Source organism: Astatotilapia calliptera, chromosome 6 (genome assembly GCF_964374335.1).
Source record: "Astatotilapia calliptera chromosome 6, fAstCal68.1, whole genome shotgun sequence".
Classification (NCBI taxonomy): domain Eukaryota; kingdom Metazoa; phylum Chordata; class Actinopteri; order Cichliformes; family Cichlidae; genus Astatotilapia; species Astatotilapia calliptera.
This window is the reverse complement of record NC_137427.1, coordinates 11,091,430-11,108,247: the sequence shown is the minus strand read 5'-3', so window position 1 is coordinate 11,108,247 and position 16,818 is coordinate 11,091,430. Positions and strand designations below refer to the sequence as shown.

Below are 16,818 nucleotides of genomic sequence, written 5' to 3'. Positions count from 1 at the left end.
TTGCATAATGTCACTTTCAATTCTGAGCCCATGAAGAATAAAACACAATACCACAAACTCAATGGCAATGGAAGGATCAGATTGGGCTGCTTCATCCCTCTCTACAGGCTCCATCTGGGGTGTCAGTGCAAACATCCTGAAACGAACTGAAGGGAAGAGAAGATGTTATTTTTGCTGCTCGGACAGTGATGTATACATGTTGGGAGGAATATTTAATCAAGAAGTTCAGTTTAGTAATTTCATTTAAGGTCATTCATTTAAAATGTGTCTTAGTCAAACTGAGGGAAATATGTGATTTTTTTCCTTTCAAATCTTCACTGAAAATAATTATCAAACCTTTTTCCAAGGGACTGCATGGACTACACAAAGCAGCTTTCTAATTTGTGTAAGGTGATGCCATAGCCACATAATTACTGTAACAAGCAGTTTTTTGTCTCAAACTCAAAACTAAATTATTGGAGCAGCACCATGTTTCATTAAGTTTATTGAATGGTCCTGAAAAAATATTGAATCTGTATTAAATAAAATAAAGGTAGAACTATGGAAGCATGGAACACACGACACGGGAGCTCTAGTTTTCCATTCCAGCTTTATTCACCTCCATACATCAACTGAGCACATCGCACCCAAACACAACAAAAACCCCTCCTCTAAGCTTGGGTTTGAGTGGAGCCCTCTAGTGGGTCACCACAGAACTACCCTTGTGTGTGCTGTTTCTCAGTCATGAGGTAGCGGTAGACTCACCTTTGCTGTTTGGTGTATAAAGGGTCTTGTCTGTCTGAATGAAGATGTAACCAGACTGGAAGGAAACCATGACGACTTTCTCCAGGAGGCGGTCGGGGAAATGAGCATGTAGGTACACGTACTGCTTCACGTTGGGATCTTTACTGAAGTCTCCTGCAGGGATCTGAAACCAGTATGAAAAGTCTATAAAGACTTGGATGGCATATTCAATGATAATTGAATATTTAATGAAATAGAAATAACAACAATATTATCATACAGTAAACAAATAATTCAACTTACCGTTACTTTCCCAAGCTGCTGAAAGTCATTTGCATTGTTGAGGGTCACGGATGTTGTTGCCAGCCTTTTAGTTTTGGTTGGATGGTTCATCACATTGATTTCAACCCTAACGTCTCCTCCAGTGCAGTCTTGACACTCCACAAAGATGTTTTCTGCAGTTCCCACCCGCAACAAGTTTGGGGCAGACATCACTTGCCTGCAGAGTGGTGGTAACATAGAAAGATGTTAATGATTTTAGTCTCTGTGTAGATAAACACATGCTGTTACTGACTAAAGAATAAATTATTTATTTATTACGTGAAAAACATATTAATAATTGCTGAAATAATTATTTTTAATTAAAAATTAAAGATGAATTATTATTTTTATCTATTTATTTATTGTATAAAGGTTTTATGGACAAATACTTTCAAAAAAAGTATTTACCGGCTGTTTTCCCATGTGACTCTTCTTGATTATGTGATCTATTGATTATCTTGAATAAAGTCCAAAACTAAATCAATACATCTTTTCATCATGCTTCTGGAGTCTATTTGCTTTGTCTGGCGTAATGCACCACTGTGCAAACTCTGGACAAAGTTTAGGACAACTTCTTGTCATCACTTTAAATACCAGATTACCTTGACTTATGTTACATAAGCTGCAGACCTGGCTGCAGCTTCTCATTACACAAAATAACAAATAAAATAAAGTTAGCAATAAAGTTAGTTGGACTGTGGTTTCATTAATAATATTTTTTTTCCATAAGTTTTTCCTCATTCCTTTTCCTTCAAATACCACCCATGCCTTCTTGCTTAAAAAAGAATGTGAAACTATGCAAAATAAAATAATATATTCATGCAAAAATTCAATTCAATTCGATTCAATTCAATTCAGTTCAATTCAATTCAATTCAATTCAATGCAATTAAACCTTCTGTACACATCCAAGATAATAACATTGGCTTTGTTTTGCATGAATTAATTCAACCTCACTGGGAATGTGTAAAAGTACAGCAGGTCTACTTACAATGGAGCTCCATCAGCCACAGAAGTGAGAGAAACAAAGGCCAGAGAGGCCAGCAGCAGCAGAGTCCTCCTCATTATCCCGACCCTTTTCTGCTGCTAAAGTAAACTGTGGCCGTGCAGCATCCTTCTTTTATTCACTAACCTCCCGCCTAGTGCACTCCCACAAAATGTCTATTCATCCTCTTTCCAATCACACGTACACACAATTTCCCAGCAGCAGGTTGGGAAACAGTTTAGTCCTGATAAATATTATCTCTTCTCTAAAGAAACAAGTAAACACTGGAAAATCAATAAAGGTTTTTTTTTGGTTTTTTTTGTGTAATGTAAAAATTTTAAAAATTATGTAAAAATGTAAAAATGATCAGACAAGTGGTCTGATCAAAACATATTGAGTAACTTTACATGACGTATTTGGCTGGGATTTTTGAAGTTTAAGCAGCAGGGATTTTTTTTTACAGTAAAATCCTGATGCCAATATCTTGTATTTTAGGATTTCAATGACAGGGAAAGAAAAGAAAGCAAAAGGGATCCTGCCTTTACCCTCAGAACAAACTTATACTTCTCTGTGCCACATTAACCAAGGGCATAGAGCACTGTTAATGATCCTCCAAAATGCTTATCAATTAAAGGTGGTGGCATTTATATAATGGTCAGTCGATACTACGCTGTAAAATCTAATTAGTTCACAGAACTCAAAAAACTATGCAAACTAATGATGGTAAATTTGATTCTTTTTACTGAATCGAGTTTTAATGAGTCACTCACCAAAGTGAATCGAGTTTTTTGAGTCATTTGATTCACTGAGTCAGTCGACCAGAGAGTGCAAAAAATGTACATTTTCACTCAAACTTAATTTGTTTCTCTTTTCATGTAAATCCTACTGCTAAGATGAATGATTCTAAAAGAAAACAACTATTTTATAGAGCAAAAAAGAGCAAAAACATTTCTAAAATTAAGCAATTTCCTATCAAAATTGCTTAATAAACATTTATTTATTTTTATTTTATTTTAATATATTAAAATTTTTTTATTTTATTAGTATTTTCCTTAAATGTGTTAAATATATATTTTCTCATCTAAATGTCCACTGAGCTGTGAGCCAGGGGGCGGTAATGCGCCTTAACATTGGTTGCCAACCAAGAAGAAGAAGAAGCTGTGAGCCAGGAGGGAGGGGATGAGTGAGTGAGTGATTCGTTCGCTCTATGATTCAGCACAGGAGGGAGGGGGTGAGCGAGTCCTGAGTGATTCGCTTACGATTCAGCACAGGAAGTGAGGGGGTGAGTAGCTCAAATGTGCTGTTATCATGTTAGCAGAGCGATGCTACTGTGAACCGAGGAGCTATTTTCTTGATGTGAGCTTCTACTCAGGGTTTTTTCTTCCAGTTCAGAGCAGAAATTTTTTTGTTACGATACTGGATGTTGTGTTTTTCTCACCAATTTTAATTATTGCTATTTAATTATAGTTATTTAATTATTTAATTATATTTAATAATTGGGGCGACCGTGGCTCAGGGGGGTAGGGAAGCGTATCTGTAACCGGAAGGTCGGCGGTTCGATCCCCGGGCTCTCTGTCCTGGTCGTTGTCTCCTTGGGCAAGACACTTTACCCTGCCGCCTACTGGTGTTGGCCAGAGGGGCCGATGGTGCAATATGGCAGCCTCGCTTCTGTCAGTCTGCCCCAGGGCAGCTGTGGCTACAACTGTAGCTTGCCTTCACCAGTGTGTGAATGTGAGAGTGAATGAATAGTGGCATTGTAAAGCGCTTTGGGTGCCTTGAAAAGCACTATATAAATCCAATCCATTATTATTATTATTATTATTATAGCATTGCTGCTAACAGCAACAGGGATGAGTCAGTGAGTCAGTTGGGCTTGTGAATCATGATTCATGAGTCAGTAAAGTGATTCTCGAGTATTGAACGATTCGTTCATGATTCGCGCATGACTAAGGCAAACTTGGTGCCTCAAAAAAATTGAGTAAAGTTTTACTTAAGATGATTAAGCTAGGGCAACTTACCCAATTTGAGTACACTGTACAGTCTCATTAGTTCCCAGAACTCAAAAAAAATATGCAAACTCGTTGCCTCAAAAAAATTGAGTAAAGTTTCCTTAAGATGACTAAGTTAGGGCAACTTATTCATTGCAAGTATGCAGTATTAAGAATAACTTGATATTCTTGGGAGAGTCATAGGAGAGGTGGAGAATAAACTTAACCTGGGTGTCTACTGTCTTGTGCAGTCTGGGAGATGATTGAATGTTAGGGTGGGTACAGTTTCTTCTGCGGTGGGGTCGGGTGGGCTGCCCCGGGTCCTGTGGGGCTGGGCGGTCCTGGTGTTGTGTTTAGTATGTTGCTCTGCTTCTTTTGCTTGTTTTCTCTTTTTTCTCTCTCAACAGGTGATCCAGGAGATTTTTTCTCGTCTTTCTCTTTTTAAGTGCCCTTTCTCACTGTCCCCCTTCCCTTCTGTTTTTCTTTTCCTTCATCTTTCTTTCTCCCTTTCCTATCCCTCACTCATGTCTGTCCCGTCTGTAACAACTGAAAATAAAATCAAATAAATAATAACAAAGGTTGATCAAATGGACCAATACGGCAAGGCCGTGATGATCCATTTGGCAAAGTAAATCCATTGGGTATCCTTGCTGGTCTTCAGACAACAATTCTGACGGCTAAAGAACCAAATGGGACAGGCAAAAAAAAAAAAAGAATAACTTGATATTTCTGACAGTACAATACTAATTATTTACCTACTGACAAACATTTCAAGTTCAACTAAATGAAAAAACAATTTGTGGTAACCTGAATATGATTAACAATAATTAACAACACTTTTTGTAATGACAACTTTTTTTTTCAAATGCAAAAACGTTTAACAGCCAACATACTGGACACTGTTCTCTTGAACAACAAACAATTACATTGCCATCACTGTTATAATCTTACAATGAAACAAAGTCTCAGATTTAATTATTCTGAAAATAAGTTTAGGCCTACCACAAGTGTGTTTTGTACTTACTTATATAATGAAAATAAAACATATTTATTGTTCTGTCACAAATGCAGTCTCTAATTTAAACACCGCATTTGTTTTTCATTCCAACACAGGAGCTGGAATGTTGTATTATTTTAAGGATGCCTTGTTTCCAGTCCAGGCATTACTGCCTGAATGACTGTCATGGATCGAGGTGATCGAGTGCCCCTCCGTCAGCCAAACCCATCTGTTCTCTGATTGGATTGTTACATTTGTGATTGACATGACATTGACCAATCAGATGAAAGGAAGAAAAATAGGGTCAAAATTCGTACTTGTAACTTGCTGGGTTTTTTTTGGCTAAGTCCACACACAAATCTTTTTTACACACACACAAATTCTTTTTACACATACAAAACTGATTTACAAGTACAAAATATTTATGACCACATTTTCAATAAATAAGGTGGATGCCTCATTGAATTGCTAAATCGCAATTCATTTTCATGACCTTAAGTGTTTTTTGTGATTTTTCCTTTTGTATTATTAATTACTTAAAACCCAGGACATAATTAGGAGAACTAATTTATTTATAATTAAATAAAAAAATGCTTTATTATTGTGGCGGGCCGTGGTCTGCGATGCTGCTGTAGATGAGATGGACTCACCCAGTAGCGGTTTTAGATACGGGCGACACGGGCTGTTGCCCAGGGCAGCATCGTGGTGGGGGGCGGTATCACGGGCATCGGCAAAAAAAAAAAAATGCTCGTACTCATGCTGCCCCGACATCAGTTAGCGCATATTGGGAATGGCATAGGCACCGATCGGTTTTCTATTGCCCATTTCCTGGGAGTAAGGGCACCCCCTCGTTTGCAAGGTGCGCCTGCTGCTTGCGGCGCAGAGAGGGGAGGGTGGGGCGGCGGGGGATTCTCTGACCGGCTGGAGCAGCATCTAATAACCAACTCGCAAAATAAAACAAAATAAAAACAAACCAACAAACACAAAAACACCAGACATTATGATACAGACTTATAATTTGCACCAATGCTTTTTCGAAATTCTATACATGAAAAATGAGCGCGAGAGCCCTCGGTGCACCTGCTTGCTGCTGAAGTCAAAGTAAACTTTATTGTCATCTCCGCTACAGTCCAGTATATAGAGAGACGAGACGACGAGGCTCCAGTTACAGCAGTGCAAGTAAACAAACAATATATATAAGAAGAGTAAGAAAATAAATCTACACTTTAGGACTAGGGGTAAAGGGATCAATAACAATTATAAAATGTAAAGAGGGAGTGTTCGCCCAGGGCGCCTGTTAAGTCTAATTGTTGAATGTTGCCATTGTGTTTCTTAAATTTGTACAGTCTTAGTTCAAGCAGTAGGATCAAAGCCATTCCTTTGATCCTGACCACCTCTCCAACCACTCTGTGCTGGGGGAGGTTTTATTGTAGATACATCCTATCTGGATGATCTGCTTCTTTTGATGTAGGCTTCCTGCGTTACTGTAATCTGATTACTTTTTTCAAGTAACGAGTAAAATAAGGGATTGCTATTGCAAAAACGGTAATTAGATTACCGTTACTTTCCCATAGGAACGCTGCGTTACTGCGTTACTAAAACCGCGATTTTTTGCAAGAATCTCTCACGACAGTGACGTAAGCGAGTGCGCCGTTAGTGACAACAGCTGTGTGCAGATCAACAATGGATCACATATCAATTGTGGGAGAGAGTATGAGCGTGCAGCGTTTAAAGCGTGGAAGTACTGACCTTACTTTGAGTTTGATTCCATAAAAAGTGACAAAAACATTAGCGTCCATCGTGCGTGGGAAGAAAACTTTTTACAGCGAAAAAAACCCCTAAACTTCCAAGCAAGCACCAAGTGCACTATGACGTAATGGGAAACTCACAGAGAAACTCGCGGATTCTTCAACTGACCGCGGCACACCTGCACCAGGGTAAACCTCCACCTACCGCAGTCCTGCTTTACAGGTGAAAATAGAGCAACAGGACCGTTGAGTCTTTGACTTTATTTATTTTCTGTTGTGTTTTACTTGCATCTATTTGAAAGAGTGAGTGTAAACACAAAAAATACTTTATTTTATGTGCTGGAATGTGCAGAAAATAAGTTTAAATGTTAAACTAATTTATTCAAGTCAGAGAATGTTGCATACAATTACATTTTTGCTTGATGCATAAAGTTAAAAGATTAAAACTGATAAAACAAGTTTTAAAAAGAGACTTTTCCATTTGATTACATTTTGTATGATGGATTATGTAGAAAAAGTAGAATTGGGCTGAAAGATCTATCGCTTTATCACCTCTTCAGGTTGTAAATCGTGTTTTTAAAAAGTAACTAAGTAACTAAGTAATTAATTATTTTTGAAAATAAGTAATCAGTAAAGTAACGGGATTACTTTTTTGGGGAAGTAATTAGTTACTGATTACTTTTTTCAAGTAACTTGACCAACACTGTTTACGACCCTTTGATCAGCAGGAGGTCTAACACACACACACACACACACACACATTCTTTTTTTTTTTTTTTTTCACCTTTTATTGTTTATTTTATTTTCACTTACTGAATACGGGACAGACTTGACTGGGGGAAAGAAGGGGAGAAAGAAAGAGGGAAAGAGAAACAGCTGGGAAGAGGGACGGGGGAGAAGGGCACTCTCTGCCCTTCTCCCCCGTCACACACACACATTCTTACAGAAGTTCACACATATACATGAAATGCTTTGTCTTAGAACCAAGGGGGCGTGGCTTTGTTCTGACGTGGTTTGTGTGAACTGTCTCTCAATAAAAGGTAGCAGGAGGAGGTCAGATCTGGGGGTCATTTTCGTGGTGGACACAGACGAAATTTCGAGTTACTTTTCTCAAAATTCTGAATTAATTTCAAGTTAACAAAATTTATTAATTTAAAAATTTTTGAATTAATAAGTCGAAACTCAAAATTACGAGATATGGATACTTTTTTTTTTAGTGGCAGAAACGGGCGTTCATAAATAACAGATTAAATGCTGTGTTGAGGCTGTCATTTTTAGCATCTACATGGATGTTAAAATCACCCACAATAATTATTTTATCTGAGCTGAGCACTAAATCAGATAAAAGTCTGAGAAATCCGACAGAGACTCTGTGTAAGGCCCAGGTGGATGATAGATGATCACAAATAATCAGAATCAGAAATACTTTATTAATCCCGAAGGAAATTATAGGTTACAGCAGGCAGCACGCTAATGGCGCATGCGCACTTACAAAGGAACCCTCCGACCAAACTTTATACAAACATCACATTGGGAAGACATGTCAGAGAGGTAGGCTGATAGGAAAAAACAATGAAAATACATAACATGAGGTGAGAGGAGGAGAAAAAAACTCCACTCAGACTGAGCTCCTAATGGGAGAACAGTCTGAGAACAGAAAAAAAACACCCCAGCACAAAAAGCACATGTCTGTCAATACACCATAGACCGCATGAAATGATGGTGGTTTTTCCTTTAGTGCGAACAACTGCATGTGAATTTCACAGCCTCTCTAGCAGTCCGACACTGGTCTCTCAATCTCCCATTGGAGAGCCGTGAGCTTCTCCAGGATGTTATCAATCTTGCTCTCAAAGAGCAAATTCTGAGAACTCACAACCACCGTGAGCTTCTCCAAGATGTTATCCAATTTTCGCTCAGTCTTAGTCTGAGTGTTCACAGCAGCCTCAAGCTTCTCCAAGATCTTATCCGTGCTGCGTTCAATGAGCCCATTTTGAGAAGTCATGACTCGTCCCATCGCTTCAATCACAGCAGGCAGCCTTGTGGGGTTTTGAACAGCCAATTCCACTTTCTTTAATCTTTGATAAGCCTGGGCCAAGCCAGCTCCGATCAGCAAGAACCCTGTTATCATGGTTCTGAAAAGGTAGATGTCTTCAATGTCCTCGATCGACAGTCCCGCCAGGCACACGGCCCTCCAGTTATGCCACCCGTCCATCATGTATCCGGCAGGGAACGTCCCTCCAGGACACTCAGGCTCACCCGAGCCCAGGTTCCTCGTTGAGAAAAGGGTGTCAATTGCATTCAGGGACCAGTTGATCAAATCCATAATTCCTATTTTAGGTTTTAGAGAACAGACTGTGAGAGTGTTCCAGGGCAAGAGTAGAAAAGTAGACGAGACTAGACAAAGACACAAGAAGCCAAGCAGGGAAGATAAGGGTAAGGGAGAGGAGAAAAGTGCGACCGCCTTCCTCAAAAGCCAAAGAAGAATGTTTTTTGAGTTTTGCAGCTGGGATGGACAAGGCTAAGCATCAGGCTTTCAAATGAATTAAAAGTCTGTCTTGGTCTTTGGTTGATTAACAGGCTGGTGAAAATAGCCCAATTTCTAGAAATGAGAGCAGCTGGGTACTGTCTCTCCTAACAAGACCAGGTTTCCTCCAGAAAGTTTCCCAGTTATCTAAAAAGCCCACACCGTCTTTTGGACATCATTCAGAAAGACAGCAATTTAAGGAGAACATAAAACTTTGGACATGGCAAACGTCAAGGAACACGGGTTCGAGTCTGACCCGTGGCCTTTTGCCGCATGTCTTCCTCGCTCTCCCTCTGCTTTCCTGTCGTTTCTTCACTGTATTTGTCTGAAAATTAAAATAAATGCCAACATATTTTCTTATTTCTGCAGTTATACTAACTCAGTAATATTTCTATACATCCAACCTTTTTTCTTGTACTTATCAGGTTTATAAGGAGGGCTGGGTGTTTTATCTCAAATGTTTTATTTTTTTGTTGTGCTTGTCATGGATTAGTAAAGTTTCAAATGCATTAAAAATTCGACAAATTTATTAACCACCATAAACTTGAATAAACACAGAGCCAGTACCAAATTTTAATACATTTTAATCACTGCAGTGAAATGGTGAAACCCTTATGTCTGTTTTACAGAAAATTGTAAAAACAGCAGAATAACAAGACTTGAAATGTTTTTTGTTTTACTAGCCGATGCATCTAAAGAGTGAGTACTGATTGACCATCTCCTCCAAGCCCAAGCAGGTATCCCGGTATTTGTCAGTCTGACACTCTTCTGCTGTAGGCCAATACTCAACCCAGGTTCTCTCACCAATTACGTACTCGAATCTGAAAAGAACAATTGAAAGAAAAATAGTGTTTGTGTGACCAATCAGCAAAATACAGAATAAAACAACTGTGATAAATATACACAGTTCAAGTTAATTACATTTATTCACTGAAGGTATGATTAATGAATAGAACTCTGAGATTAGTTTAAATATACACCACACACAAGCACAGCCAGACAAACAATATACTTACGTATTCTTTTTGTCATCTCTGTAAATATCTTTATCTGAGCCCATGATGAGGTAGGTTTTTCCTTGTTCCAGACTTAAAGCTTCTCTGCAGTGTTGATAACTGAGAAATATGCGCTGTTTATTCAGTGGACCAACATCAAGACTCCCTGTAATTAAGATATGACAGTTGAGAGCAGTGATTTATGAATGACTGAATGTGTTGCTCAAACACAGTGCTGCTGTGTCCATATACATTCCTAGTTGTATCATCATAATACAGTATTATACAGATAATACTAGTATTTTGGCAATATGCTTGTGCTGAGTATTAAATGTTAAATGAGAAAATGGGTATCAGCAAGACAAGCCACACTGACTTACTGATAGTAAATGGTGTCAACCACTAAATGTACCTCTTAGTACAAAAGCAAGCAGCAGTTTTATAAAATGCTCGATTTGTCCTTCAAATTGCCTATTTTTTTTTGTGGCTATAATAGAAAATAACCATCACTGCTATCTTAATGCCACAAAAAACAACAACGAGTTAAAATAGACGTTTAAAGGACGTAGCTACTTGCCTTCTTTGATGGGGTCCAGCACTTTGACTTTGTGACTGTCTGTGGATAACTCTTCTACAACCTCTTCCACCAGCACTTTGTAAGCTGTGGGCAGCCAAAGTATAGTTTTTAGCTTTTTGCATTACTATATCCTATTAAATAAAACTAAATGTAACCCATTTATGTTTGTTTACCAAAGTCTACTTTGCTGGTCTCTGTACTTTCACAAAGCTTAGCTTGGCGGTCATCATTGGGGATTTTTTCCTTCTTCTGCATACTGCAGTTCTCTGTAAGTACACAATAGGGACAGGGTAAAAATGCAAAGCTAATGTATTCATGTGTGTTGATAGGTGACTGCAGGTATATGAAGGTCGAATATACTATTTAAATCTCATTTGCTAAAATAGGCATCTTTTATAATTGTAGATTAGTGCATAGATCTAAAGTTACTAACAGCACAATAGCTAGTTATGAAAAACAAATGTACTTTCACAGGCCAGAATACTGCAGTGTGAAAGTATACCCAATGATTCAAAAGCTTGCAGAATCACCTTTAGCAGTAATAAGTTTTTTTTTTTCTCTGAAATCAGTGTCTCACATCATTTGAGGAGTTTTAGGTTTGTGGGGATTTGCCCCTGTATAAGTCTATCATATTCCTGCCACAGCATTTCAAAGGGGTTAGGGTCTGGACATCGGCCCAGCTATCCTGTTATAGATTTGCTGTGTGCTTGTGTTTTTGTTAAGAACCAGTTTTCACCATGCTTTAGCTGTTGGTCAGACAGCCTCCTATGCGACTCAGGAATACTTGGGGATACACAGGAGTCCATGATTGATTTTTCATAACTGTATGCCAAAAAGGCACTGTGACACAGGATCAGCATATCCACAGCTTCAGGTGGCTTCCACCCACCCTCAGGTTTAACCAGTTCATTGTCAGGAAGAACTTGCACCCAAACAAAACTACATAAAAAACACATTTGCTCAAAATTTGACTATTAAAATGAAACCTTTACTTTAATCACACTTCTAATGCTGTGTTCTGTACCATTTAAAGTTATAGAAAAATGCATGAAAACATTTTAATTACTGTTGTAAAATAAGCTTTTTTAATCACATGTATATGATTGTGTTTACCTTCAGCACATGTGCATATGTTATCTCTACAGAGCTGCAGTAGTTTTCCAGCTTCCCTCTCTGGATGGTAGAATTTCACACAGCGTGTTTCTGCAATAAAAAAGAAGGTATTTCTCTATTATTTTGTGACCGCTATGGTAGATATAACAATGTATATGGCAATGACAAATCACGCACACAAATGAACTTAAGTGACATCCCATTCTTAATCCATACGGTTTAATATGATGTCAACCCAACCTTTGCAGCTGTAACAGCTTCAACTCTTCTGGGATGCTTTCCACAAGGTTCAGGAGTGTGTTTATAGGAATTTTTGATCATTCTTCCCAAAGTGTATTTGTGTATTTGTGAGGTCATTTTAATTCATCCCAAACCTGTTCTATCAAGTTGAGGTCAAGACTGTGTTCAGGCCAGTACATGCTGCCCGTGTGTCTGTTCCAAGAAAGACCTCACCATTGTAACGGGCTGGTGTGATCCACACAGAAATGTGGTCACAATTGTGAGTTAAGTGTTGTGATATATGGAGATTATTATGCATGTTTTATTTTGCTGGTTTATTGGTGTAATTTAAATCCACAATGTCATGTAAGTTCCCTGTTGCCAGGAGAGTGTATAACACTTTGGACAGTAGGGGGCAGCAGCGTGCTTTGGGAACTGAGTCGAGTGCATAGCTGCCGTAAGCAGTGTTGCCAACTTAGCGACTTTGTCGCTATATTTAGCAAGTTTTCAGACCCCTTAGCGACTTTTTCTCTAAAAAAAAGTCGCTAAAAAAAGACGTGAAAGCGAGTATCGCTTTTACTCTCAACAAGTAGCAGGTGCTGTAACGCAGTCAGTTCTTCTTTTACTCTTATGCTGTTTTGTATGGAAGCATAGCGCTGCCACCCAGGCAAAAGAAAAATACAAGTGTATCACGTTATAACGTGAAAAGTTTATTGTTCTAACAATATACTATCATGTTTGTACAATATACCATCATGTTTGTACAATATACTTTTCACGTTTGAACAACATAATATCACGTTATTACAATATACATAATTATCACGTTTGTACAATATAAATATTATATTGTACGAACGTGATCATATATTGTACAAACGTGATAGTATATTGTACAAACAGGAAAAGTATCTTGTTAGAACAATAAACTTTTCACGTTATAACGTGATACACTTGTATTTTTCTTTTGCCTGGGTGGCAGCTCTACGCTTCCGTAGTTTTGTGGATCACAAGGTTTAAAACTACTTATAAACACGCACACAAACACAAAGTAACTCCACCAGAGTGCCTATTTCGGGTCCAAGCCCAGGTAAAGGAGCAGGGTTGGAATTGTGACATTAAAAAAACAATAATTGCTAAAATAAATTTAATTTGTAGTTCTAAATAAACTCTAAATGCATTTAGGACGTTTTTTACTCACTTTATTTCTCTTCCACGATGTTATTTCTCTCTCCAACAAAATAGGTTACAATTAGATCAGCATGACCAATTATGCAAATTAGGCGATGACGTCATTTAGCGACTTCTAGCGACTTTTAGGACACCCAATAGTGATTTTCCTTACTGAGGAGTTGGCAACACTGGCCGTAAGTTTTCCATTCTGGCAAGACTGACCAGGCGAACGGCAGCGTGTCTCCTGTGTTCACTTTCTCTCCTGTTTTACAGGATCGTAATCTGGCTACGCGCCCATCATAGTGGGGCCTGTAACACTGGCATTGGTATCTACTAGAGATGGACCGATCCGATATTACGTATCGGTATCGGTCCGATACTGACCTAAATTACTGGATCGGATATCGGAGAAAAATAAAAAATGTAATCCGATCCATTAAATATCACGAAAGCACCTCACAAAACTTGCAACACGCCGTAACTCACCTCAGAACGTATGCATCACGTGATAGAGCAGCTGTGGCATGCAGGACCTGTCAGTGGTCTGGATAGCATGTGGAGCTTCGCTAGCAACCTGGCATTTCATCTCCGACAAAGTTATCCCCGAGAGAAGCAAGTGTGTAAGTCCATCTCTGAATGTTTGTAAAGCATTCCCACGTTAAGCTTAACAAGCGACTGCCTCTCGCTCTCCGGCTGCTACTTCAATCGTGAAACTGCTTAAATCAGCTGATCGGCTTTTCTGTCACGAGTCTGTCTCTCGTTTGTTTTTGGTCCACTTTGCGCCAGAAAGAGGAAACCAGCGGCTGAACAACAGCAGCACGTTTAAGCTTGATCAGCTATTGTTAGAATGTATTTAATATTACTTTCTACTCCAGGATCTTTTTTCTACGTAGCTGACGCTGGTAACTGTGCAGGGGCGGATCTAGCAAAGTTTAGCCAGGGGGGCCGATAGGGCATTAACAGGGAAAAGGGGGCACAAAGACATACTTTTCTTTCTTATTCTCATTTAAAATGTCGAGCTTTTAATAAATAATTATCTGACACACAAAGTTTTAATTTGATGTAAAATGAATAGAAGTCAATTACTGTATATAGTGACTATTAAGTCTAATATATTTACCCTAGTAAGCTATAGTACTTTTTCCTTTGGGAAGGTACCATCTGTGCAGTCTGCAATTTTGTTGAAGAAAGATGTTGAATCTATTTAATATTTCTTGAAAAATAATTGATTTCTGTTCATTTTTTTTCACACTGCATCAAATTAAGGTTGATTACGTCGATTAAGCATCATGAGGTGGCGCGTGAGGGGTGGTTCCCTATTTTTTATTTATTTATTTTTGTTGTTGCTGGGAGTTGGAACCCTATTAGTTAGGTTGCTTAATATTTACGCTAAGTACTCTTTAAAATACCAGAATAGGGAGGATGGTGTAGGTCTAAGTTTATTAGATTGATCAGTATTGCTGAACTATGAAATATTTTTTTTGTATACAGGTATAACAGAATAGCTTTAGTGTAGTTGTTGTTTTAAACTTGAGTATGAACTTATACAAAATGCAGCAAGATATTTAAAAAAACAGTTTTGTTGATTAAAAAACACTATATCGGATTCATATCGGTATCGGCAGATATCCAAATTTATGATATCGGTATCGGTATCGGACATAAAAAAGTGGTATCGTGCCATCTCTAGTATCTACCCATCCCCGCACATGTATGTACGGACAGAGTAAAGCAGTGGAGACCTGGCTTGTGTGGGCTTATGTTGCTAATGTCAAATAAAGGTCTGTTGTTTGATTTAACTGACTGGCTTTGAGTTATCTGGCTAACCTCCACACAGTATGCCCGCTGGACCTGCTAGCTGCTCCTTCCTCGCCAGACTGCTGTTACACCATGTCTTGATGGACCTTGCATTGTGCACTATAGTGCAAAACCGGTGTGTTGAAACATTCTCATCCCCAAACTGTTGCCACAAAGTTAGGAGTGCGAAATTGTCTTTTTTTTATCTGGAACTCCTGACAAACAACCAAACTTTAGACTTGGCACAATGTAGTCAGAAAAGTACAGCTGCTCGGCAGACAGCAGTTTGCATGTCTAGGTGCTTATTGGAACACCTGAAGGTAACAAAGGTAAGATGTTTATAAAACTCACGTTCATAGTATTCATAGACAGATACGGCTGCGGGTTGTAAGACGCCCACCGGCATTTCCTGTTTGATCCTAAAAGCAATTTCCTCTGGTCGTGTGTGAGAAACCTGGGAATTGAAATACAGACACACACAAAAGTGAAAAACATAAATAAACACCAGGGTAAAGGGGAAAGGGGGGATAAGGAGAAAGATTGGTGTGATTTCCAACCTTGTCCAAGTAAATGATGAGTGAGCCTCTTTCTGACAGGACTTTGTTCATCTCATATTTTGATATGGTGCGGCCACGTCCTCTAGACAACTAGAGACACACAAAAAGGCCAATTTTTAAACATTAAGAGGTCTTATTTTTTTCTTTAACTGTAACCACATAACGTAATGTGGGTGTCTCTTCTTACCAAATCCAGGTCTTTTGTTTCAACAGCAAAACCAGTTAGTAAGCCAATATCCAAGATTGACATGCCTGCATCACGATCCCTGTTCTTATACCTGTAGAGAGAATGATAAGAATGATTCAAATGACAGCAGAGTTAAATGGACGGGAACAAAAAAATCCAATTAAGCCAAAACTATTTCTAAAGTGTAGTTTACATTGTACTTACATGACCTCTATCCTAAGTTTGTATATCTTTTCATCTGCATTTAATTTTTCTGAAAGAATAAGAAAAAAGAAAAAATGAGCACAAACAAATAAAATGCCATAAACTGAAGCAAACAGATTTAATGAGATAAGTAAAATAAAAAGAGGAGATAAAGGACATCAAAGTACCTTCTACGAGATCCACTTTGAGGGTAAAATTCTGGCAGTCACTCTCCCGTTCTTTGGGCTTAGCGTAATACAGTGATACCAACTGTTGCATCAGAAAAAGTGTGTTTTTATATTGTGTGATAAATAAGTCTTTGTTATGCTGTTCTTTTAAGGTTTAAAAAGCCTTGTCTAGGATTCTGAAATGATCAACTAACAGATAACTTACTGTCACTGTTGCTTCTCCTGTTCCCCTAGCAGTCACTGTGATGTCCTGGTTTATATCGTTAATCTGTTGGGATTAATATGTACAAACACACAAAGATGTGTTTGTACATATTATGAGAAAAAAACAGAGATAAGCTCACTTTGCTCCCACCGACTGAATTTAAATTGCATTGAATGTCTGTTAGACAGGGAAAAGGAAATAGACCAAAAAGCTTGCAGAGTGGTGAGATGGATTGCCAAAAAGACAGAAACACTAGCAGTACTGAGATTTATTTACTGCTAGAGGACATGTTTTCAGACTGACAAATTGTGCTACATGGTGACTGTGTTTGTGTTGCTT

The 16,818-nt window shown here is 38.4% G+C and overlaps 1 protein-coding gene across 1 annotated transcript in view; it reads right to left on the bottom strand.

Annotated features, from left to right (window-relative positions):
* LOC113023847 (uncharacterized) overlaps window positions 1-16,818 on the bottom strand; it is a 56,878-nt gene that overhangs the window by 22,607 nt on the left and 17,453 nt on the right. The window contains exons 33-49 of the mRNA XM_080302207.1: window positions 16,480-16,542; window positions 16,275-16,356; window positions 16,108-16,156; window positions 15,904-15,994; window positions 15,717-15,806; window positions 15,511-15,613; window positions 11,971-12,060; window positions 11,031-11,123; window positions 10,854-10,941; window positions 10,302-10,442; window positions 9,966-10,106; window positions 9,115-9,155; window positions 2,574-2,596; window positions 2,035-2,129; window positions 1,027-1,222; window positions 745-907; window positions 52-146 (exon numbers count right to left, since the gene is read on the bottom strand). Of these exons, the coding sequence (XP_080158333.1) occupies window positions 52-146; window positions 745-907; window positions 1,027-1,222; window positions 2,035-2,129; window positions 2,574-2,596; window positions 9,115-9,155; window positions 9,966-10,106; window positions 10,302-10,442; window positions 10,854-10,941; window positions 11,031-11,123; window positions 11,971-12,060; window positions 15,511-15,613; window positions 15,717-15,806; window positions 15,904-15,994; window positions 16,108-16,156; window positions 16,275-16,356; window positions 16,480-16,542 (1,644 nt within the window). The remainder of the gene's footprint in view (window positions 1-51; window positions 147-744; window positions 908-1,026; window positions 1,223-2,034; window positions 2,130-2,573; window positions 2,597-9,114; window positions 9,156-9,965; window positions 10,107-10,301; window positions 10,443-10,853; window positions 10,942-11,030; window positions 11,124-11,970; window positions 12,061-15,510; window positions 15,614-15,716; window positions 15,807-15,903; window positions 15,995-16,107; window positions 16,157-16,274; window positions 16,357-16,479; window positions 16,543-16,818) is intronic.